The 25,608-nt window shown below is 36.6% G+C and overlaps 1 protein-coding gene across 3 annotated transcripts in view; it reads left to right on the top strand.

The window, feature by feature from the left end:
• The window catches only part of CCDC125 (coiled-coil domain containing 125), a 52,335-nt gene that overhangs the window by 1,809 nt on the left and 24,918 nt on the right, over window positions 1–25,608 (top strand). For 2 of the 3 annotated variants that reach the window (XM_077117414.1, XM_077117413.1), the window contains exons 2-6: window positions 2,485–2,822; window positions 5,659–5,717; window positions 6,528–6,614; window positions 10,537–10,614; window positions 11,313–11,398. In XM_077117414.1, the coding sequence (XP_076973529.1) occupies window positions 2,525–2,822; window positions 5,659–5,717; window positions 6,528–6,614; window positions 10,537–10,614; window positions 11,313–11,398 (608 nt within the window). In that variant the 5' untranslated portion in view covers window positions 2,485–2,524. Of the gene's footprint in view, window positions 1–2,484; window positions 2,823–5,658; window positions 5,718–6,527; window positions 6,615–10,536; window positions 10,615–11,312; window positions 11,399–25,608 lie in introns of those variants that run through there. The other variant, XM_077117415.1, reaches the window with a different exon arrangement.

Here is a 25,608-nt window from a genome sequence, read left to right as displayed (position 1 = left end):
CAGAATGGGCAGTAGGAGGCAGTCAGGGGGAAGGAGGAAAATCTGATTTTTGTAGAGTTGAGGAGCCATGGTAGACTAAGGGATCTGGAAAGGTGAGTCAGTAGTGTCACAGGCTGCTACAAAGATTGAGGAGGCTAGATCTTGGAAATTTAGCAGTTAGAAAGTCACTGTCATTTTAGTGGAAACTTAGGAAGTCAATCTGCTCACACAATCTACAATGTATTCATTCTATGGCCTTTTCCAAGTAGCCAGATTATTGGGCTGGGAGTTCAGAGATAGTGTTTCTAGTCCTGTCGCTGCCACAAACTACCTGTGTAATTTTGGGCAAATGACATATGTCTGGACTGGAAAACATACCTTAATTAAACTAAAAGGACCCTTTTATTCCCAGCAACACCCAGAAAACTAGTGTTCCCTGGGCACCCTGTGGAAAATGCTTACATAGAAACAGAATTTCAGAGCTCTACAAGAACCAAAAACTCATTTTATCCAGTCCCTTCATTTGACAAATGAAGAAACTGACACTCAAATTCTAATTCATTAAATTAGATTTGGCTACCCTGGGTGCTTTCAAATATTTTATGTTGATAGTTCCCAAAATGACCCTATGAAGTAGTTAGTTATGCTTAAGCCCAATTTGGAGCTAAGAAAATAAGAAATTAAATTACTTGCCTAGGGTCACAAGGTGGCAAGGGGTGGGAGCTGAGATTTGAGCTCAGACTTCCTGAGGCAGTGCCCTTTCTTACATATCCTGCTGCATCCCCGGTCAACAACATTGAATATGTTTTAAACAGGTTGAATGGAAGGCTAATGTTTTAAATATTTTCATATTCTTAGAAGAAATATTTTCCAAAAATAAAAGTTTAATTTGAGCTGTATTACATAGTAATATTCCTGTTAACATAATAAATGTGGGGGGGTTGACAGCAAAACAGTTCCCTAAGTTGCCTTTTTAAAAAGTTTGACAATAGGGCGGTGCGAAGGTGGCTCAGTGGTAGAATTCTCACCTGCCATGCCAGAGACCTGGGTTTGATTCTCGGTGCCTGCCCTTGCAAGAAAAAGAAAAAAAAATGCTTGGCAATAGAACATTGGATCATTTGAAAACCATTATGTTCAACTCTGAACAGAATGAAAAGGAACTCATGACCCTTAAATATATGTGGTGCATTAAAACAATTAAAATTAGCTAACAAACTCTTAGCTAATCCTGCAATTGCTTTAGTATTTCCTCTTATGGCTTTTTCCCCTTGTGTTGATCAATTCCATTTTCTTCACTGCTGGCCACCTTGACCTGCCTGCCCTCTTAACAGGCTGAGATTGCACTTAATGAGAAGGAATCTACTGCACAATAGAACACAAATCCCCAGGGATTATCCTTTGCTTCAATAAATAAATTCCTGTCTACCTTAGCAAAATAATAAATTTGTATCTTAAGGAAATAATCTTGTAAAAGAGCCAAGATGATTTTATAAAAGTTTTTGGGAAAAAAATGTGTCCAACAGACCATGTTGAGGTTGCTAAAACTAGCTGTTTTAGACTTACTTTCAGCTCTATTTGAAATCATAAATAATAGAAACTTGGCATATTCTGATGTTAATCTCACTGAAATTCACCAAGTGCTATTTCGCAGTGGCTAAGTGTAGCTGTGATGTCAGGAACCTGAGTTTAAGTTCCATCGCCACTTCTTGCTAGCTATATCGCTCAACTTCTCTGTGCTTCAGTTTGTCTATACTTAAATAACAGTATTTTTCATAGACTCTGAAGGTTAAATAGAATAGTCTAATTAGAACCGTGCCTCACATATGGAAAACAAGCAACCAGTGCTAGCATTAATTATATCATTGTTTTTAAAAATTTGTTGCTGATTAGAGTCCAGTTTAAGCATTTTCTTATCTAGGAAGACATAACAATTAATATAAGTCTCATCTTGTTCTCCAAATCTAGTTAAAGGGCCCTTGTTTTTTTCATTTTTAAATTTAAAAGATAGAATCACTGAGGAATAATTTACATATAATAAAATGTACTCATTTTACACGTACAGTTTGATGAGTTATGACAAACCACTACTCTAGTCACAATATAGGACTTTTTCATCATGCCAAAGATTTCCTTTGTGCCCTTTGAAGTCAACCCTCCATCCAAGACAACCATTGATCTGATTTATCCAGAGCAGTAGATTATTGGATTCAATAAAAACCTTTGCTTCCCTACAGTTTACTGCAATCTTTGAAATAAGGGTTTAGCTCTTTCCTTGCCTAAAAAGTCCTGTAACAGTCAATACTTTGAATTGGATTGCAAGGGATGTTTGTGTGTTAGTGCATTGCTAGGACATTGATATCTGCAGAATACAGAAAGGTGCTTTTTTTTCCTCTGGAAAATCCAACTTTATTATACTGATTTTTTTTAATTTTTATTTTTTGCATGGGCAGGCAGTGGGAATCAAATATACTGATTGTTTTTAACCACTGTTTTTCTTAACTACAGATAAACTGTTTTTCCTTATGATAAAGACAGCGTTTGGCTAATGAGGTCATCGAGTAACTCAGAGGTGCAAATCTGGGAAACAGAAGATGATGACATGACAGAAGGTGATTTAGGATATGGCCTTGGAAGAAGACCCGGTGGTATTTATGAAGTGGAAGTTTCACATTTATTTACATCTAGAAAAAAATCAGAGGGAAAGAACTTTAGCCCTCCCCCATTTCCAAGACAGGGGGAGGAAAGTAGTGGTGGCATTTTTCAGTATTCCAAGCATAAGCACTTGCAAGATTCATATCCTCAAGTGTCCAGAATTTCCAATTACAGACGAAAAAGGAGCACTGGTAAGAAGAGCTAATTTCTACCCCCTTCTTCCTTCTCTCCTGCGTTATAACAAAACCCTTCCAACACATGAAAATTGGTATCCATGGTGGATTTTAGAAATTTTCACTCACCTGCCTCTTGGGTTTCATAATAGTACAAAAGTGATTGATGTTTATATTTCCAAGTATTATACCAAAATGTAAAGTACGGTAGCTATTCTATATTAATGTATTATATGTTGGTGATATCAGTGATTACTGCCTTGCTTTCATTTATTTACTTATTTATATTTCCTATTGAACAGATATTTATTGGGTACCTCTTAGGTACCAGTTATTGTTTTAGGCATTGGAAGTGACATTGGTGAAGAATGTGGTCATAGGCCCTGATGTCACAGAGTTTACATTCTAGTAGAGAAGACAAAAATAAACCAAGAAATAAACAGATATAGGGTGCACGGGTAGTTCAGTGGTTAGAATGCCTGCCTTCCATGCGGGAGACCCAGATTCGATTCCCAGACCTCTCTAAGGAGGTGACATTTGAGTACCTGAGTAAAGCAGGGAGCAAGCCTAGGGGTTATCTGGGGGAAGAATATTCCAGGCAGAACAGAAATGCTTCCAGTTAGTTTAAGGGTGTCATGGAATTCTCAAAAATTGTCAAAACAAAGCTAGTTTTAATGTACCATAATTAGAAAGAAAATGTGCATTGCTTTAAGGAAGGAATAAGCACAGGGTCATATTGTGATAGAATGTTATAACTCAAACATGGTTGGGAATCTGTGGATGAGTGCTTGCCTGCACTGTGGCGCCAGCTCTTTTCTGGCTGAATCTTTTGTAATGTTTATTGTTAAACTTCCCTCGCTGAAACTTCCTCCACTAAAGTCGAGCTAACACAAATTAGAACCAAATGAAAATAATTCAAGAAACATGATTTCAGAGCCACAAAAAACATGTTGCAGCTTGGGATCTAGCCATATTCTTCCAAATCCTTCTCAAAAGTAGGATGGGATTATTTATATATAATTTCTTCCACTTCCTCATTTTTGCAAGCCATGTGTTGAAAACCAAACGTGTTGCTAAAATGCCTTCATAAAAACATGAGGGAACTTCTAGGCTATAAATAAGTTTGATAGTAATAGTATGAGCTCCTGTTTTGATATTCTTTTATCAAAGTTGGGACATGACTCTAGGTAAGGGTATTATATTAGTTTCCTATAGTTAATAGGTCATTTCCACATGACCACAAATGTAGTGGCTTAAAACAATACAGATTTATTATCTTAAACTTCTGTAGGTTAAAAGTCTGGAATGGGTTTCACTGGGCTAAAATCAAGGTGTTAGGGTTGCATGCCTTTCTGGAGGCTCTATAGAGTAGAATCCACTTCTTTGCCTTTTTTTCAGCTTCTAGAGGCCACCACCTTCCTTGACTCAGCCCCTTTCCTCCACCTTCAAAGCCTGCGATGCTGGTTCAGTCTTTCTCACATTGCATCCTACTCCGATGCCTACTTTTATGCCTCCCTCTTATAAAAACTCTCATGATTTCATTGGGCCCACTTGGATAATCCACAGTAATCTCCCTATCACAAGATCCTACATTTAATCACATCTGTGAAATTCCTTTTGCCGTGTACTCTCGGGTTCTGGGGATTAGGACATTGGATACCTTTGGGGGCCATTAGTTTTCCTAAAACCAGTATTAATAGAAGAGAACTTGTTGCCAGTGTGGTGACCAAGTGCAGTTTATGTCTGCATTCAAGAGTGATTAAATATTAGGAAATCTGTTCATATAATTCAGCTTATTTATAAAGATAGATAAATCAATAGATCGTGCTTTTAGGTATATAAACATCTATTTGGCGGAATTCAACATGTATTGATTAAAACATGTTTTAGTTTAACATGTTTAAATTAAAACACTTAAGGAGGGCAGGCCATGGTAGCTCAGTGGCAGAGTTCTTGCCTTCCATGCCAGAGACCTGGGTTCGATTCCCGGTGCCTGCCTATGCCCAAAAAAAAAAACACTTAAGAAATGTTTAGAACCTTGCAGTTATTGTTCGTTTTATTAAATGTGATATAATTTATATATAATCTATTTTCATATAAAGAAAGTTTAAAAAGTGAAAAAAAAAAACAAAACCAAAACTTGAAGCCAACAGCTTTTACTTCTGTCCGTCCTTGAAACACTGTGTCATCCGAGTTTCTTTATAAATACGGTTTAGATTTAGTTTTGGGTACTGTTGTGTTGATGAACGTTTAGAATAGCAAAGAAAAAGGTTGTGTTGAGAAGTTTTAAATGTCCACCAAAATATTCTTCATGAAATGATTTTTCTTCCTTTGGCGTCTTCTTTTTACTTCTTGCTTGTAATTTACCAATTTAATGTTTTCTATCGCCAGTGATACTGCAATGGAAATGAAACTCCTGGAAGCTCAGTTTAATTTCTCAACTGATCACATTAAGGAGAGAACAGTTCTATTTATAGAGACTTCTGGTCATTCTCCTTGGAAAGAGATCAAATTCAGGTTATTTCTTAGATATTCACATAAATAAATTGATCACCCTTACTCCAAAAAGCAAAATTTATTTGTATTGCCCACCAACATTCATGTTTTTCTGTATTCTGTTTGGATACAGGAATTAATTCATTAACCTTAGTCTTATTTAGAGTCCTTTCAGCACTTTTATTCAGAAGTATGTGCGTTTTCATTTGTGAAATGTCATAAGCTAAATATTTTTTTAACATTTGGTTTATTGCAGTTCTTTTCTCTATTTAATGTAGGTGAAATCTGTATTGATATTTTGTAAACAAATGCCCTCTGTTTAACTAGTTAAGGACGAAATTCAATTTTTTTTTAATAGATTCTAATTCAGGATTGTCATATGTAGAATTAAGTCAACGTCTTCATGAAACTTTAGAGGTAGGTTCTTTGGGTAATATAAAAATTCTCATTTGAATAAAGTTCACCTATAATTTTCTTTAACTAATACTTAGTAAATACTAAATAGTACTAAAATAGTATAGAAGATAAATACTGGCTTGTAGATAGTCCAGATATTCTTGGTGAGTCACAGTTTAAAGGCCATATACTTGATCTCTTTTGTATCTTCCTCATCACTGAAAAGACAGGTTATTTATGTAAATATGCCCTCCAGTTCTCATTTTCAACGCTACTTAGAGAAAATGGTGACTAGTTCCTTCCGTCTGCCTTCTCTGAACATGTGGCCTGAAATAGCCTGACTTAATTTAACCTGCTCTAAGTCAGAGGTACAGCAGTCATCCCCAGGTGGCTCGAGGAACCTGTCCAGGCCGTGGAGATAGGACTTTCTGTGAGGGGTGCCTCTTGTTTGGGTATCAGGAAACCTACCTTAGTATGTGATTGTGATTCTTCTTGTGGCACCTACTAGAGCTGTGTGGGTGGCTATGTGCTTATGTCATGAGGCCTAAAGATTCCCACCCCCAGCGCCCCAGACTCTTCACTGTGTGGCCTGAATGGATAAAAGCAAGAGATTTGAGCTTTTAGTTACAACTGGCACTGACAATGAGGCTCTCAGTCTTAACCTCTCTGCTTTCCTTATGAAGCTTAGAGAAATTTCCAACCTCATTTATAAAATCATAAAGTTTATAAAATTATAAAGTGCTTTGAGCTAAGAATATAGATTAGCCAAATAGATAATATTTGAGTTGCATATCTACAGATGGGAACACTTAATTTTATTTCTACTCTTAGGAGGTAGAAATTTTAAAGACTGAGCTTGAGGCATCTCAAAGACAACTTGAAGGTAAAGAGGAAGCACTGAAAATTCTTCAAAGCATGGTAAGAAGTTATTTTTTAAATTGCATCACTTACACATTCCAATAATAAGTGGTATGTATTAGCTTTTAAAACAAAAATAGTAGTGCTTAATATAATTTTTGAGGTGTTTTTTTAACAGCCTTATTTAGGTCTAATTTATATACCAAAGATTCACTTGTTTTAAGTGTACAATTCCTTTTATTTTTACAAGACATACACAGTTGTGCAGCCATCACCACACTCTAATTGTAGAATAATTCCATTCCCTCCAAAAATGAACCTTGTGCCATTTGTAATCACTCCCCATTCCTAACCCCAGACCCAGACAACCATTAATTTGCTTTCTATCTTATAGATTTATCTTTTCTGCCTTTTCTATTTTGTATATAATCATATAATATGTGGTCTTTATTGTCTGGTTTCTTTCAGTTAGCATGTTTTTGAGGTCCATGCATGTTAAAGCATCTATCAGTGGTTTGTTCCTTTTTATTGCCAAAGAGCATGTCTTTGAATGGATATACCACATTTTTTATCCATTCACCAGTTGATGGACAGTTATATTATTTCCACTTTTTGACTATTTTGAATAATGCTGTTAAAAACGTTTATGTACAAGCCTTTGCATGGATATATGTTTTCATTTCTCTTTGGCAAATACCTAGAAGTGTAATTGCTGGGTCATATAGTAAATTTAGTTTAGCTCTTTAAGAGACTACCATACTGTTTTCCAAAGTATACCATTTACATAATTCTCAGTAATATATGAAGTTTTACTTTCTCTACATCTTTGCCAACACCTGTTATTTTCTCTAATTTTAGCCATTCTTATGGGTATGAAGTAGGTGTCTGATTTTTTTTTTTGTATGCTCTATGGCAGGGTCACATTTCATTATTTTTTCATTGAGTATCCCATTATTGCAGCACTGTTTGTTGAATTTTTCTTTGTTTGTTTTTTGCTTGTTTATTTTGCTTATTTTTTGGGTATTACATGTACCAGAAATCGAACCCAGGTCCCCGCATGCAGGTGAGAATTCTACCACTGAACTGCACTTTTACCCCCTGTCTCTTGGTTTTGATTTATATTTCTCTAATGACTAATGATGTTGAGCATTTTTTCATTGCTTATTGGTCATTCTTAAAGTAGTTTTTTTTTTTCCCTCTTAGGCCATTCTTCATTATGTGTCCTTTCACCTGTTTCTGAAATTTTTACCTACTTATTTTTTAACCCTTACATCTGTTTTACTTGTAGATGACAAAAAAAGGTACTATTTATGTGAAATATCTAGTGGTGGCTGGAGCTAGTTTCAATCAGGTCATGAGACCCAACTGTTATTAAACATTAAATTCCATAAACTTACAACTGAGTACATTATATTAAGAACAAAGGTAAAAAGTACTAAAAGTCAGTACTTCCTAATAATTTTGCTATTGTCTGATTCAGTAAAGAGGTCATTCATGTCATTGAAAAATGACTGGAAGCTCTTATATACCTTCCTTGTATATCTTTTATCTTACCTCTTGGAATAAGCAAAGTATCAACCAGTATTCCTGTCTGAACTACATTTTGTTCATCAGTTGCAATCATAGTTTTGTCACAGATAAAAATGTTCAGCAAAAATCTCCAGAAGCATTCAAATGGAATGTATTGGCTTATGGAATTTATCATAAAGAGTAATGCATGTCTTATTATTGTTTACAAGTTCTATGCTTCACATCCTTTACAAAAGCATACACGCACACATACATCTTTGTGGGGAAAGCTGATTGTTAAACATTTACCAGCACAACCCTGAAGAAATCAGCTATTTAAATAGATAGTAGACATGAATAATGTGGATTTTTGTTGTCTTGCCTCAGTTACCTTTAGTGATTTTCTGAAGTATTGACCAAGGTGTCCATTACCCCACCTTTGAGTGATAAGGTGTAACATGGAAGTCCCCTCATCTAAGTACAAGAAGAGGGGCTGTATGTCTAACTGAGGACTAGTGATGGGATAGCAAAATGGAAAAAAGAAGTCAGCTCTGTAGCCAAAATGATAGACTGAAGCAAAAGAGCTTCAGGGAAATGACAGGCTTTTCTGTTATTTCTGCACCCCTGTGGGGTAGCTCTTGCAGTAACAGTGAGGGCAAGTTCTGTATCACATAATGAAATAGGCTCTGAACCCAGGAGCTGTCACTGTGGCTGGGTTCTTTGGAGAAAATCTGTTGAGATCCCCGTCTCGGTTTGTCAGAACTGCAATAACATACCAAAGACTGGTTGGCCTAAAAAACATTTATTGTCTCATGGTTTTGAAGGCTAGAGTTCCAAAATCAATGTGTTGGCAGGCCATGTAGCGTTCTGGTGGTGGCTTTAACAGCACTCCATAACTCAGTCTCTCTGCCTCCATTACATGGACATCTGTCTCCTTCCTTCTCCTCCTATTATTGTGTCTAATTTCCATGCTCATAAGGTTCCTTCCAGTCACACTGGACTAAGGCCCACCGTGATTCAGTCTGTCCTCATCTCCATAGGATCTTCAAAGATCCTACTTACAAAAGAGTTCACACCCACAGGAATGGGGTTTTAGGACTTGAACATGTCTTTGTGAGGGACACAAATCAGTCCATAGCAATCTCCATTTACAAAACTGCAGACCAAGCCCCCTCCTTTACATGTAGGAGAGAAGTAATGGTTGTATTATTAAGCCACATTCTTATTATCTCAAGAATGAGAATATTTATAATCCAGAGCTCACTTTCAATAGTGGAATGTCTAAAATGAAATTACATAAAGTCATTAGCCTCAATGTCTAGCCAGTAACTGCGTTCCAGACAATAACTGGGCACACTTAGTTCCATGTTTCCAGGTGAATGGTAAAAGCCATACCATTATCCCTCTCCTCTTCTGACTTGTTTCACTTTCGGCCTTGTGCATGACCTGTAGTACAATAATTGCATACCTCCAGATTTCTGTGCGTGTTTCCTAGGGGATTTGAAAGTCCCCCTCAAGGAGCAAAGCTCAACTGAGAAACCCAGCTGTTATGTCAGAAAGTGAACCAAGCCTGGCATAACCCTGCACATAGTAACTGCTCAATAAATGAATGAATGACAGTTAAAAGTATTTGAGCACTTGACTGAGCTGTGTTGTGCTTGTTTCTATTCACTCCTAGTGAGGAAAATCAAAAGGAATAGAAATCCCATCTGCCTATTTTCTGATTTAGATCTTGGGAACCATTTCCTTTCTCCTACACCATCTCTGAAAACCTTACTGTTCAGCTCAAATTCTAAATGAGAGCGCTGGGTGTGTGAAAGAGGCCCAAGTTACAAGTTGTATCAAAATAAAGATTTAAGAAATCTTTTTCAGAAATTTTGATTTATTTGCTCAAAACCTTTAGTTTGGCATTTAATGTTTATAGAATATGTTTTTATTGATTTATTTTCTTTTTCTAAAACATGAATAAAAATGTATTTGAATTGCACATTATCTTTGATTGAAAAAATTGATGTCCCAAACATGAAAATTAACTAATGAGACTTTTATGCTATCCTCAGAATTATCAAATGAATCTCTAAATGAATTGAATAAAGACAAGCACTGGAAGACATGCATTACAAACATTGTATCTTTTAATCCTCAAAACAAATTTGAAAAGTATAATTAACTTTATAAAGAAGATGAAGCTCAGTGAAGATAAGTGACTTATTTGATGGTACACAAAACTGGTATTTAAACCAAGTTCGCCTGGTCTTTAATGATCATTAATCCCTTTTACCTCCTCTAAGAATCACACAGTTTATTTATGGGAAAGCTGGGGAAAGAGCCAAGCCAAGATCTTCTCACTTTTAGACTATCAGACTCTATACAAAATGTGGTCATGGTCATCTCAAGTTAATGCTCTGTTGCCTTAAAGTAAAAGTGTAATTAGAAGTTTAATTTACGCTAATATTATTTTTATTTTTCTTAGGCAATATTTGGTAAAGCCACAAGTCATACCCAGGCAGTGTTTAAAAAAACTGTGGAACAAAAGAAATCCTTGGAGAAGGTATTTGCTACTATTGGTGTAGACTTCTTCAATCCAATAAGCTTTAAACAGAATTTCCTTAAAATCACTGTACCTAATGGATGTGTGATTGTACATATCCTCTGCTAGATACACTTCAGTTTCAATCCAAAACAGATTGCCACATGGTCAAAAACTTATGGTTTCTTCTGTTTACCCATCTTAAAGCGGTAGGAGCCCTGCCAAATTGATATTTCCTGTTTTTCTTCTTTTTCTTTTTTTATCCTCTGCTTGCCTGACAGAGCCTGCTTCTCTGTGACATCTTATCATCACTAAAAAAGTAGTTAGGAATTATTTCAGAAGGTCACATTTCTATGCGTGCTCTCTTTCATAGGAATATCCTAGGCTAGTTCAAGCTTCCAGGAGTGTGTTTTGTTTGTGATGCGTGTAGGGATTTGGGGATGGTATGCTGCACTGAAAAATCAAAGTTCAGTCCAACAAATTTTGAAGCTAAATGACTTGAATTTTGTTCTAAATTTAGTAAGCATCAGCAGAGCTTTTTTGAGTGCTAAAGAGGCATGTTATATGTGTTTACAAATGTGATAGTCTATTTGAAAGCAAAAGTTATCTTTTTATCTTTAGACCTTTTCTGTGAAATGATTAAATGATATACTTCATCTGTTCACAATGTCCTGAAATAATTTATTACTAATAATTTTCTGTGAAAATGATTTCCATAGGAAATAAATGCCTTGCAGTGGGAAATAGAATTTGATCAAAATAGATTTAAAAATATAGAGGAATCTTGGACCCAAAAATGTGACAGGTTTGTATATTATATTATTTATTTATTTTTTCGTATGTTATTTTTCCACAGGTTTTTCTTTGAAAATCTTGAAAATATGTATAATTCAATAGTACCTTAGACTTTCTTCTTCTTTTTCCTAACTGTAAATATTATAAATAAAATTGTGTTTTCCAGTTACCAGTGTTAATTTTTACATTTTAAAAAATAGATTAAAAACTATATTTTAAAATGCAGTATATGAGCCATGTTTTCCAAATTATTTTAGCATTGAAACTGTTTTTCAAACTAAATCTTTGAGCCACTCTTATAGTGAACTTATTTATTAACTTTAAGTTATAATATATACTTATTATAAACTCAATTACTGAGAAATTGATTTGCTCTCTGGGGTTATAGACAGCTTTACTGTCAATTTTTTTTTTTTTTTTTTTTGGCATGGGCAGGCACCAGGAATCGAACCCTGGTCTCTGGCATGGTAGGGGAGAACTCTCCTTGCTAAGCCACCGTGACCCCCCCCCTTTACTATCAATTTTTTAAATTATTATTTAAATTAATATTTTTTATTTTGAAATATGGAAGACATGCAGAAAAGTTGCAAGGAAAGTACCAAGAATTTATATATTTCCCCCAAGTTACCCAAATTTTTACTCTTTACCACATTTGCTTTACCATTTCCCCCATCTCCTCTCTCTCTCTCTCTGTGTCTTTCTTTAGACTGATAGTCATAGATAGATTTAATTTCTTTTCTGAGCCATTTAGGAGTAAGTTGCATATAAGAGACCTCCAGATACTTCAGAGTTTTTTTTGTTTTATTTTTTTTAGGACTTTCTTTTTCATAGCTAAGTTATGAAAATCAAGTCATTAACATAACACTATTATTTAATCTACAGACAGACCTTACTGAAAATTTTCTAATTGTCCTAATAATGCCTTTACAGTAAAAGAGAGAAAAAACTTTCCCCTGTTCCGGATCCAATCCAGGATCACATATCACATTTGGTTATGTCTAAATGCTAATCTCCTTTAAGTTCTTCAGTCTTTCTTATTTGTTTCTTTGTTGACCTTGATATTTTTTGAGGAGCACAGGCCAGTTATTTTATAGACTATCTCACAGTTGGGTATGCCTGGTGTTTCTGGGTTAAATTCAGGTTATGCATTTTTTACAGGAATATGACCAAAGCAATACTGTCTTCTCAGTGCATTATATCCAGAGGCCTGTAATGTTGATTTATCTGATTACTGGGGTGTTAGTTTTGATACTCCATTAAAAGGGGGTATCTGCCATGTTTTTCTACTGCAAAGTTATTACTTGTCCCCTTGTAATTATTAAGTATCTTCTGAGGGGATACTTTGAGACTATGTGTATATATTGTTACTCAACAAATTTTCACCTATTAGGTTTTTTTTTTTAACATTTTATTGTGAAATATGATGTACAAAATTGCAATAAATTTCAAAGTACATTGTAATAAGTAGGTACAGAATAGAGTTTGATATGGGTTACAGTTCCACAATTTTAGGTTTTTCCTTCTGGCTGCCCCAGGACACTGGAAACTAAAAGAAATGTCAGTATAATGATTCAGCAGTCATATTCAATTGTTAAATCCTATCTTCTCTGTTATAACTCCAGCTTCTACTTTGATCCTTTTCCCAATCATTAGAGGTATTTGGGCTATGCCCTTTCTAACTTTTTCATGTTGGAAAGGGGTAACAATAATATGAGACGGGGGGATGGAACTAGTTTATATTCTTAGAGAGGCTGGCCCCTCTGATTTTCAGGACTTATCAGCCCTAGGAACCATCTGGAGGTTGTAGGTTTCTGGAAAAGCATTTTAATGCATGAAACTTTTATAGAATCTGAGATAGAGCCCTAGGTGTTCTTTAAGATTAACAGGTATAGTTTTGGTTGGGGTTTGGCAAACCATGGTAATTAGCAATATCTAGCTGAAGCTTGCGTGAGTGTAGCCTCCAGAATAGCTTCTTGACTGTTTGAACTCTCTTACCCACTGATACCTTATTTTCTTACTTATCTTTTTCCCTTTTTGGTCAGGAAGCCATTGTTGATCTCATGATGCTTGGGCCAGGCTCATTCCTGGAACCATGTCTGACATTGCCAGGGAGATATTCACCTCTGGACATCATGTCCCACGTAGGGGAGAGGTAATGATTTTCCTTGCAGAGTTGGGCTTAGGGAGAGAGAGAGAGGCCACATCTGAGCAGCAAAAGGGGTTTTCTGGAAGTAATTCTTAGGCATAACTATATAGGTAGGCTTAGTGCTTTAGTTTGCAAGCTGCTGGAATACGATATACCAGAACTGGAATGACTTTTGTAAAGGGGGAATTTAATACATTACAAGTTTACAGTTCTAAGGAAGTGAAAGGGTCCAAATTAAGGCACCAACAAGAGGTTACCTGCACTCAAGAAAGGCCAATTGGTATGGACACCTCGCTCAGCTGGGAGTCACGTGGCTGTCATCTGCTTGTCCCTTGCTCCTGGGCTTCATTGCTCTAAGTCTTTGTCCATGTAGGGGTTCCTCACTTTGCTACTCCGGGGCTGGCTTTCATCATTTGGCTTCCTTGACTCTCTCCAGGCTCTGGCCTGCCCCGTCTCTTATGATGACATCAGCTGGGCTCCAAGACTCTCCAGACATCTGTGTCTCTGCTCTCCAAATGTCGACATCTGAGTCAGCTCTGCTCTGAAGTTTCTGTCAGCTCTGAGGCTTCTGTTGTTTCTGTCATTTCTGAAGTTTCATTCCAGAATGTTTCTTCTTTTAAAGGATTCCAGTAAATTAATCAAGCCCCATCTGGAAGGGGTGGAGTCACATCTCCATGTAATCAAAGGTTAATACCCACAATTGGGTGGGTCATATCTCTGTGGAGATAATCTAATCAAAAGATTCCAGCTTGCAGTGTTAAATCAGAGGAAGAGAAATGGTTGCCTCAACAAGATTGGATAAGGACTAAAACATGGCTTTTCTAGGGTACATAATACTTTCAAACTGGCACACTTAGTCTTTCTACTGCAGGAATAAGCTTCATAAGAGAAAGCCTTAACATCAAAGGCTTGGTCTGTTGACTTGGGAGTCCCTATTATTTGAGACAATGTCAGGGGTTTGCCTGGTGGTAAAGCTTAATAATTTATATTTTCTGCAGTCCCTCAAGTGACTTTGCCAATATTTTTTAATTACCTGCCCAACATACTCAGGGTTGCATCTGTGTATTACATTAAGCTATACAGAATTAGAAGCCTTCCATTCTGGGCTCCATGTGTTCAGGTTGTTTAAACGAGCCACCCAGTCAGGTTGAATTAGATTATGTGCTACAGAAAATTTAAGTATTGGGCAAAATTAACCTCTTCTTTTGGTCTCATAAAGTAGGCAAAGTTCTAAATTCCAGACAATGTTATCGTTTACCCTGTATTCTGGCTTACCTTATTCCCAGCCAGACAGGCTTCATTCTTATCTCTAATTTGAAGCCTGATCTCTTTTTCAGTTTCTTTCATCGTTCCGTATAGCAGTGCTGACTTTCAAAGCTGCAGAACTCCAACTCTGATTCTTAAGCATCAACAGGTACCCAAAGTTCCATGGAGATACCAGCTTATACATATATCTCACAGCATCTCAAAATCTGTAAATCACATTTACAGCTCCGGACTAAGTGTGACTATAAGATCTTACAATCCAGGCCCCAATTTTCTTATAAATATTTTCTAAAAGAAACCGTACAGTATTTATTCTTAGGTTTCTTGCTTATTTTGCACCATTTAATGACCCCACAGTTCATTCACCTCAATGCATGCCTCATGACTTCATTTCTTTCTGTAGCTGCACATTCCATCATATGTATATACCACGGTTCACCATTCTGCTTCTTAGTCATTGTATCCTTCAGCCACCTCTATCCATTGGGCATCATGGGTAATATCTATGTCTCACTTATCCTCATTGGGGTACATGGCTCTATACAACCCCTTTTAATCATGTTCCCCTTCAATATGGCTATATTTCTTATAAACCCACTAATGGACTGCCTTCACTTCTGTCCATTCCCTTGTATTTAAGTTTAAACTTGTTAGCTGACTAGTCATCCATCTCTGGCCTCTGTATCTCTAGATCCTCTGTATTCCACATTATAAGGCTCCAAGTTTATGTTTACCAAGGTCGTAGTAGCAAATCATACAGTACCTGTCCTTTTGTGCCTGGCTGATTTCACTCAGCATTATGTCCTCGAGATTCATCTATGTTGTCATATGCTTTAGGACCTCATTTCATCTTATTACTGCATAATATCTCATCACAAGTATATACCATATTTTGTTTATCCCCTCATCTGTTGATGGACACTTGGATTGTTTCCATCTTTTGGCAGTTGTGAATAATGCTCCTGTGAACATTGGTGTGCAAATTTCTATTTGTGTCACTGCTTTCAGTTCTTCTGGGTATATACTGAGTAGTGGTCTTATTGGGTCATAGGGCAATTTGACACTTAGTTTTCTAATCTGCTTTCCAGAGTGGTTGCACCATTCTTCATTCCCAAGAATAGTGACTAAGTGTGCCAATTTCTTTACATCCTCTCCAGCACTTGTAGTGTTCTGTTTTTTTTTTTTTGATAATAGCCATTCTAAGGGTTTGAGGTAATATCTCATTGTGGTTTTTTTTTTTTATTAATTAAAAAAAATTCACAACATTTAGAAATCATTCCATTCTACATATGCAATCAGTAATTCTTAATATCATCACATAGATGTATGATCATCATTTCTTAGTACATTTGCATCGATTTAGAAAAAGAAATAGCAAGACAACAGAAAAAGAAATAAAATGATAATATAGAGAAAAAAATAAAAATACAAAATACAAAAAATATATAAAAAACAAACAAAAAACCCCCAAAAAAACTATAGCTCAGATGCAGCTTCATTCAGTGTTTTAACATAATTACATTACAATTAGGTAGTATTGTGCTGTCCATTTTTGAGTTTTTGTATCCAGTCCTGTTGCACAGTCTGTATCTCATTGTGGTTTTGATTTGAATTTCCCTAGTAGGCAGTGTGCCAGTTTGAATCTGTTGTATACCCCAGAAAAGCCATGTCCTTTAATCCTCATTCAATCTTGCTGGGATCTTTTATATTGTTTCCATGGAGATGTGACCCACCTAATTGTGGGTGGTAACTTTTGATTAGTTTGTTTCAATGGAGATGTGTCTCTACCCACACAAGGTGGGGTTGCTTATGAGGTTCTTTAAGAGGAAACTATTTTGGAAAAAAGCTACAGAGCTACCAGAGCCAAGAGAACCACATAGCCAGAGATCTTTGGAGAGGCAGGAGAAACCCCCAGGGAATCCTTATGAACTGAGAAACAAGGAGAGAAAGCTAGCAGATATCTGTGCCTTTCCTGCTGACAGAGGTGCTTGAATTAAGCTGTCTTTCCTTGGATGCCTTAGTTTGGGCATTTTCATGGTCTTACAACTGTAGTCTTGAATAAACTCCCCTTTTTAAAAGGTGTTCCATTTCTGAAATATTGCATTCTGGCAGCTTTAGCAGACCAAAACAGATTTTAGTACCAGAGAAGTGGGGTGTTGCTGCAGGTTGCAAATACCAAACCTGTTGGTATGGCTTTTTTTTTTTGTATTGGGCAGGCACCGGGAATCAAACCTGGGTCTCTGGCACGGCAGGTGAGAACTCTGCCTGCTGAGCCACCGTGGCCTGCCTTGGTATGGCTTTTTAAATGGATAAGGGGAAGATTCTGGGAAGAGTTATGAAGAGCCTCGTAGAGAAGGCCTAGAATGCTTTGTGGAGACTGTTGGTAGAAATGTGGACTCTAAAGCTGCCTCTGATAAGGCCTTAGACAGAAATGATGTGTGTGTTATTGCAAACTGATTTGACTTTTGATATGATTTTGCATGTCTGTTTGAACATCCTTAATTTGTTTCAACTTCTATGTCTCATTTGAAATGTTGACTTATTCCTTTGACTGGACCATATCTCTGATTTTCTTGGTATCGCTCATTATTTTTTGCTGGTGTCTAGGCATTTGATTTCCTTAATAAGTTTATTCTGGAGGTTTTTTTCACTCCTTTTCCTAGCTTTTTTTTTTTTTTTTTTAATTGGTTTGCTATGTTCTTTCTCTGTTCTTTGGCATTCAGTTCAAATTATTCTAGACCTCTAGTGTAGCTTCTATTTAACTGATCAGAGTTTTCAGTTCTTGTTTTTTTGGTCCTTACCCTGTCTACATGGAACCCTTTTTTTGAGGAAGGTCTCCTGAGATATAATCAACCCCAGTCAGATTTTTCTATACCAGACAGGCCTGTGTCTCAGGAGGAAGGTGTAATCAGTATTAAGTTTCTCTGAGGGTGAGACCCAGCAGGTTGTCAGACTTCCTTATGAAGCCTCTGGACTTTGTGCTTTTCCTGTCCTCCCAGAACATGGTGCTTGTCAGGCCACAGCTTCCCACCAGTGTAAAGTTTTGTGATGCTTTTAATTCTCAGCAGACCCCACCCCCATGCCCATCAGGGGTAGGGTTAAGACAGAGGCTGAGGTAGAAGGGAGGCTCAGGTTGCTTTGTTTTCTAGCCCTGTGCCTGATTTACCTGAAGGAGGGCTGCCACTTGACCTGGGCCCTGCTTCCCTTTTCTTGGGGAAGATACACCCTTTATGATCTATCTCCACACTCTTGATTCTATTTCATTGGTCAGTACTTCTATCTTTGTGCCAGTACCATGCTGTTGTTTTGTTTTTTGTTTTTTGTTTTTGTTTTTTTTTTTTTGTATGAGCAGGCACTGGGAATCGAATTCAGGTCTCCAGCGTGGCAGGTGAAAACTCTGTCACTGAGCCACCATTGCCTACCTTTCCAAGTCTTTAAAGCAGGTTGTTGGAAGTTTGATTGGTATTGTGTTGAATCTATAGATCAATTTGGGTAGAATTGACATCTTAACTACATGTAACCTTCCTATCCAGGAACAGGGAATGTCTTTCCACCTATTTAGATCTTCTTTGATTTCTTTTAGCAATATTATGTAGTTTTCTGTGTTCAGGTCCTATATATCCCTGTTTAAATTTATTCCAAGATACTTGATTTTTTTTAGTTGCTATTTTTTTTATATATATTTATTTTTGAGAAGTCTTCACACACAGTCCATCCAAGAATACAATGAATGGCTCACAATACCATCACATAGTTGTATATTTATCACCATGATAATTTTTAGAACATTTGCATCACTTCAGAAAAAGAAATAAAAAGAAAAAATAGAAAATTCATGTATCCCTGCCCCTCCCTCTCACTGACTACTAGTATTTCAATCTACCATTTATTTAACCCCTTATCCCCCTTATTATAGATTTATTTATTTTTCCTCATTTTTTTTTTTTTACTCATTTGTCCATACCCTAGATAAAAGGAGCACCAGATACAAGGTTTTCATAATTATGCAATCACATTGTAAAAGCAGTTATACAATTATCTTTAAGAACCAAGGCTACTGGGACATAGTTCAAAAGTTTCAGTTATTTCCCTCTAGCCACTCCAATACACCGAAACCTAAAAGGGATATCTATATAATGCATAAGAATAACCTCCAGGATAATCTCCTGACTCTGTTTAAAATCTCTCAGCCACTGAAACTTTATTTTGTCTCATTTTTCTCTTCTCCCTTTTGATCAAGAAGGGTTTCTCAATTCCATGATGCCAGGTCTCAGCTCATCCCAGGAGTCCTGTCCCACATTGCCAGGGAGATTTAAAACCCTGGGAGTCAATGTTTCATGTAGGGGATGGATGGTGAGTTTACCTGCCAAGTTTGCTTAGAGAGAGAGGCCATATCTGAGCAACAAAAGAGGTTCCCTGGGGGGTGACTCTTAGACATAATTATTAGTAGGCTTAGCTTCTCCTTTGCAGGAGTAAGTTTCATAGGGTCGAATCCCCAGATCAAGGGATCAGCCTATTGAATTGGTTATCCCCACTGGTTGCAAGAATATCAGGAATTCCCCAGAGGGGAAATTTAAAATTTCCTCCTTTCTCCCCAGTCCCTTGAAGGAACTTTGCAAAAATTTTTTATTCTCTGCCAAATTGCTCAAATATATACAAAATATATCACGCTAACGTATAAAACCAACAAGATCTCGTGCCCAATTCAAGATTCCATGTAATTATGGTATTCAAATAAACTGACCATACAAGTTAAATTAGATAACGTGCAAACTAAAATATAAATTTTGCACCAAATAAACATCTGTTTAATAAAAACTTAAACAGAAATTGAAGTTTTAAAATATGGACCATACCATCCTTGACCCTGTATTCTGATTTACTTTAGTCCTGTCCAGATCAGTTTCATTCATATGTCTAGTCGAAGTCTGATCACTTTTTCAACTTTTTTTAAACAATTACTGTATGGGATGATGCTAATTTTCATAACTTCAGTGCGCTAAGTTAGAGTGTCAGGTGTCACATAAATACCCGAAGTTTCAGGGAACAACCAGATTATACACAAATAGCTCAGTATCTCAAAATATAGGGTTAAGAGTTGCAACTCCTGAATCTACGTGACTGCTGTGAGAACTTGCAGTCTAGAATCCTTTACACTACACCCCAACATGATAACCCATGCTCTTGACTTCAGTTCTCCGTGTTTCTGTATTATAGTGAATCCACATGAGTGAAGCATGATGGTATTTGTCTTTGTTACTGCCATCATTCAACACACAGTCCTTAAGACTAATTCACCTGGTTGCATGCCTCACATCTTGACATTTAACCTTTCTGTCCATGAGCATAGAATGTGTTTCCACCTATTTAGATCTTTCAAAATTTCTTCTTTTAGCAATGTTTTGTAGTTTTTTTTTGTACAGATCCTTTACATCCCTAGTTAAGTTTATTCCTAGATACTTGATTCTTTTAGTTGCTATTTTGCATAGAATTTTTTTCTTAATTGTCTCTTCAGTTAAAATTTTTTGCTTAGTTGTCTTGCTTAAGTCATTGCTTGTGTATAGAAACATTACTGATCTTTGCACATTATTCTTGTATCCTGCCACATTGCTGAATTTAATAGCTCAAGAAGCTTTGTCATAGATTTCTCAAGGTTTTCCAAGTATACTATCACATCATCTGCAAATAATAAAAGTTTTGCTTCTTCTTTTCAGATTTGATTGCCTTTTATTTCTTTCTCCTGCTTGATTGCTCTAGCTAGAACTTCAAGTATAATATTAAATAATAGTGGTAACCAAGGGCATTCCCAGTCTTATAGGGAAAGGCTTTCAGTCTCACCGTTGAGTATAATACTGTGTATGGGTGTTTCATATATGCCCTTTATGATACTGAGGAAGTTTCCTTCAATTCCTACCTTTTGGAATTGTTTTATCAGAAAAGGGTACTGTATTTTGTCAAATGTTTTTTCAGCATTAATACGAATATCATGTGATTGTTCCCATTTGATTTGCTAATGTACTGTATTATAGTGATTGAATTTCTTGTATTGAAATGCCCTCACATTCCTAGTAAAAACCCCACTTGGTTGTGGTGTATAATTCTTTTAATGTATCATTGGATTCTATTTGCTAGTATTTGTTGAGAATTTTTGCATCTATATTTATTAGGGAGATTGGCCTGTAATTTTCCTTTCTTTTAATGTCTTTATCCAGTTGTGGCATTAGAGTAATGTTAACTTCATGAAATGAGTTAGATAGTATTCCTTTTTCCTCAATTTTTTAGAAGATTTTGAGCAATGTTAGTATTCTTTTTGGAATGTTTAATAAAATTCCCCTATGAAGCTACCTGGTCTTGAGCTTTTCTTTGTAGGAAGATTTTTGATGGCTAACTCTCTTTACTTGTAATTGATTTGTTGATATCTTTTACTTCTCTGTTCAGTTGTAAGTTGTTTGTGTATTTCCAGGAATTTGGCCATTTCATCTAAGTTGTCTAATATGTTGGTGTAGTTGTTCATAGTATCTTATGATTTTCTTTTATTTCTTCAAGGTCTGTGGTAATGACACCCCCCCATTTCTTTTTTTTTTATTTGCATCTCTCTCTCTCTTTTCTTTATCTGTCTAGCTAGGAATCCATCAATTTTATTGATTTTCTCAAAGAAACAACTTTTGGTCTTATTGATTCTTTTTATTGTTTTTTTGTTGTTGTTGTTCTCCAATTAATTTATTTCTGCTTTAGTCTTTGTTATATCTCTCCTTCTATTTGCTTTGGGGTTAGTTTGCTGTTCTTTAATTCCAGTAGGTGAGCAGTTAAGTCCTTGATGTTTGCTTGTTCTTATTTTTTAATACAGGCAATTAGGGCAGTAAATTTTTCTCTCAGCACTGCCTTTGCTGCCTCCCATAAGTTCTGTTATATTGTATTCTCCAGATATTTACCAGTTTCTCTGGCAATTTCTTCTTTGGCCCACTGATTGTTTAAGAGAGTGTTATTTTATCTCCATATATTTGTGAAAGTTCTGGTTCTTCGGTGGCTATTGATTTCTAGCTTCATTCGGTTGTGATCAGAGAAAGTTCTGTGAATAATTTCAGTCTTTTTAACCATATAAAGACCTGTTTTGTGCCCTAGTATATGATCCCTCCTAAAGAACACTCCATAAGCACCAGAGAAGAAAGTATATCCTGGTGTGATGATCTATATATATGTCTATTAGGTATACTTTATTGTCAGATTGTTCTCTGTTTCCTTGTTGATCCTCTGTCTGGTTGTTCTAGTTATAGAGGAGTGGTGTATTGAAGTTTCCCAGTATTATTGTTGAAACATCTGTCGCTCTCTTCGTTTTGCCAATGTTTGCTTCATGTACTTTGGAGCTCCTTGATTGGGAACATAAACATTTATGATTGTTATTTCTTCTGGGTAAATTGCCTCTTTTATATAGTGTCCTTCCTTGTCTTTTATGACATCTTTACACTTAAAGTCTATTTTGTCTGATGTTAATATAGCTATTCCTGCTTTGTCTCGGTTATAGCTTGCATGGAACATCTTTTTCCATCCCTTACTTTCCATCTCTTTGTATCCTTGTGTCTAAGATGACTCTCTTGTAAGTAGCATATAGATGGTTCATATTTCTTAATACATTCTACTAATCTTTATCTTGTAATTGGTAAGTTTAGTCTGTTAACATTCAAACTTGTTATTGTAAAGGCATTTCTTGAATCTACCATCTTCTCCTTTGGTTTTGTTTGTCAGATCTACATATTCTTTTCCCTGTTTCTCTTTTTATGCTTTAAGTTATCCTTATTGGTACTTTTCAATCCTGTGCCCTCCTGTAAATCTCCCTCTTCTGTCCTCTTATTTCATCCAACAGAACTCCTATATTAGTTAGGGTTCTCTAGAGAAACAGAATCAACAGGGAACACTCTCAAATATAAAATTTATAAATGTGTCTCACGTGACTGTGGGAACGCCGAGTCCAAAATCCACAGGGCAGGCTGTGAAGCCGACAATTCCGATGGAGGGTCTGGACAAACTCCACAAGAGAGGCTTGTCAGCCGAAGCAGGAAGAGAACCTATCTCTTCTGAATCCTCCTTTAAAGGCTTCCAGTGATTAGATTGAGCATCACTTAATGCAGAAGACACTCCCCTTGGCTGATTACAAATGGAATCAGCTATGGATGTAGCTGACATGGTCATGATTTAATTCTATGAAATGTCCTCATTGCAACAGACGGGCCAGCACTTGCCCAACCAGACCAGCAGGTACCACCACTTGGCCAAGTTGGCACATGAACCTGACCATGACAGTAAATCTGTTCTAGTTTGCTAGCTGCCAGAATGCAATATACCAGAAACAGAATGGCTTTTAAAAAGGGGAATTTAATAAGTTTCTAATTTACAGTTCTAAGGCCGAGAAAATGTCCCAATTAAAACAAGTCTATAGAAATGTCCAATCAAAGGCATCCAGGGAAAGATACTTTGGTTCAAGAAGGCCGATGAAGTTCAACGTGAGAAGGCACATGGTGAACACAGTCACAGTTTCTCTCTCAGCTGGAAGGGCACATGGCGAGCACTGGCATCATCTGCTAGCTTTCTCTCCTGGCTTCCTGTTTCCTGAAGCTCCCCAGGAGGTGTTTTCCTTCTTCATCTCGAAAGCGCTGGCTAATGGACTCTTCTGCTTCATGGTGCTGCAGCATTCTCTGCTATCTCTGAATCTCCTTTCTCAAAATGTTTCCTTTTATAGGATTCCAGAAACTTATCAAGATCCAGTCAAATGGGTGGAGACATGTCATCACCTAATCCAGTTTTATTCAATCACATCTCCAGGGAGATGATCTGATTACAGTTTCAAACATACAGTATTGAATAGGGATTATTCTGCCTTTACGAAATGGGATTTAGATTAAAACACAGCTTTTCTAGGAGACATACATCCTTTCAAACCAGCACAACTCCCTTCTTTTTTAGTTTTTTTTTCTTTTTGTGAAAAATAACGTATACACAAAAGAGCAATAAATTTCAAAGCATGTCAATTAATTGTAGAACAGATTTCAGAGTTTGGTTATGTGTTACAATTCTACAATTTTAGGTTTTTACTTCTAGCTACTCTAAGATACTGAAGACTAAAAGAAATATCAATATAATGATTCAGCAATCATACTAATTTTTTAAACTCTACCTTCTCTAATTAACTCCACCATTACCTTTGATCTTTCTCCTCCTCTTTAGGGGTATTTGGGCTGTGCCCATTCTAGCTTTTTCATGTTGGAACGGGTTATCGATAATATAGGTATGGGGATGGAAATAGTTGATGTTCTAAAGAACCTGACCTCTCTGCATTTCAGGATTTATCTGGTCCAGGGACACATCTGGAGGTTATAGGTTTCTGGAAAGTTACACTACTGCATAGAACTTTTGTAGAATCTTATATAATGTCCTAGGTGTTCTTTAGGATTGGCAGGAATGGTTTTCGTTGGGGTTTGGCAAGCTGTGATAGGTAGCAACATCTGACGGAAGCATGTGTAAGACTGACCTCGGAGTAGCCTCTTGGCTCTGTTTGAACTGTCTCATCCACTGATACCTTACTAGTTACACTTATTTTCCCCAGTTTAGTCAAGGTGGTATTAGTTGATCCCACAGTGGCAGGGCCAGGCTAGTCGCTGAGAGTCATATCCCACACTGCAAGGGAGACTTTCACCCCTGTATGTCATGTCCCACATACGGGGGAGGGCAATGATTTCACCTGCAGACTTGGGCTTAGAGAAAGAGAGTTGCCACATCTGAGCCACTAAAGAGGTCCTCCAGAAGTAACTCTTAGGTAAACCTATAGGTAAGCTAAGCTTCTCTGCTACATACATAAGCTGCACAAGAGCAAGCCTCAAGATAAAGGGCTTAGGTTATTGACTTGGTGTCCCTAAAGTTTTACATAGTATCAGGGGTTCCCTGGTGGTAAAGTTTAATAGTTCCATAGTTTTTTCCCCATTCTTCAAGGGACCTTGCCAGTATTCTTTGATTATCTGTTTAATATACTCTGGGATTTAACCAGGCATTACATTAAGCTATACAGGTTTAAGGACCCTCCTTATTCTGGGCTCCCTGTGTTTGGATTGTTTAAATGATCTATCCAGACAAGTTGAATTAGATAACGTGCTGCAGAATATTTAGGTTCTGGACAAAATAAACCTTTCTTCCTTTGGTCTCAAGAGTAGATGAGGTTCTAAAATACAGACAAATGTCTTCCTTAACCTGTATTCTGAATTACTTAATCCTGACCTGATTGGCTTCATTCTTACCTCTAAATACCCAGTGAAACATACATAAACAGCCTCTCAAAATCCAGAAATACCAATTACTGCTCTGGACTAAATGTGACTGTTATAAGAGCTTACAATCTAGGCCCCTGTTTTCTCATCAGTGTTTTCTAAATGAGACTATACAATATTTGCTCTTTTGTTTCTGGCTTATTTTGCTTCTCCAGATGTCCCACAGGTTCATTTCACGGTGTTGCATGCCTCACAACTTGGTTCCTTTTCTTGTAGCACAATATTCGATCATATTGTATGACTTCTTTTATTAGTTGTTCTGAAGTCTGTGTCTGCTGTGGTGTGATCATTTCATCATTTGGCTGGGCCATATCTGCCTGCATCTTCATTGCATTGTGATTTATTGTTGGTTTGAGGCATTTGATTATCTTTACAGGTTTTTTTTGTTTTTAACTTTTTTTATTGTATAGTATAACATATATACAAAGCAAAGAAATAAAAAAGCAATAGTTTTCAAAGCACTCTTGCATGCCTCATGACATTGTTCATTATTGT

Source organism: Tamandua tetradactyla, chromosome 9, assembly GCF_023851605.1.
Source record: "Tamandua tetradactyla isolate mTamTet1 chromosome 9, mTamTet1.pri, whole genome shotgun sequence".
Classification (NCBI taxonomy): domain Eukaryota; kingdom Metazoa; phylum Chordata; class Mammalia; order Pilosa; family Myrmecophagidae; genus Tamandua; species Tamandua tetradactyla.
Note: the sequence above shows the minus strand (reverse complement) of the source record. Positions and strands in the feature narration are given on the sequence as shown.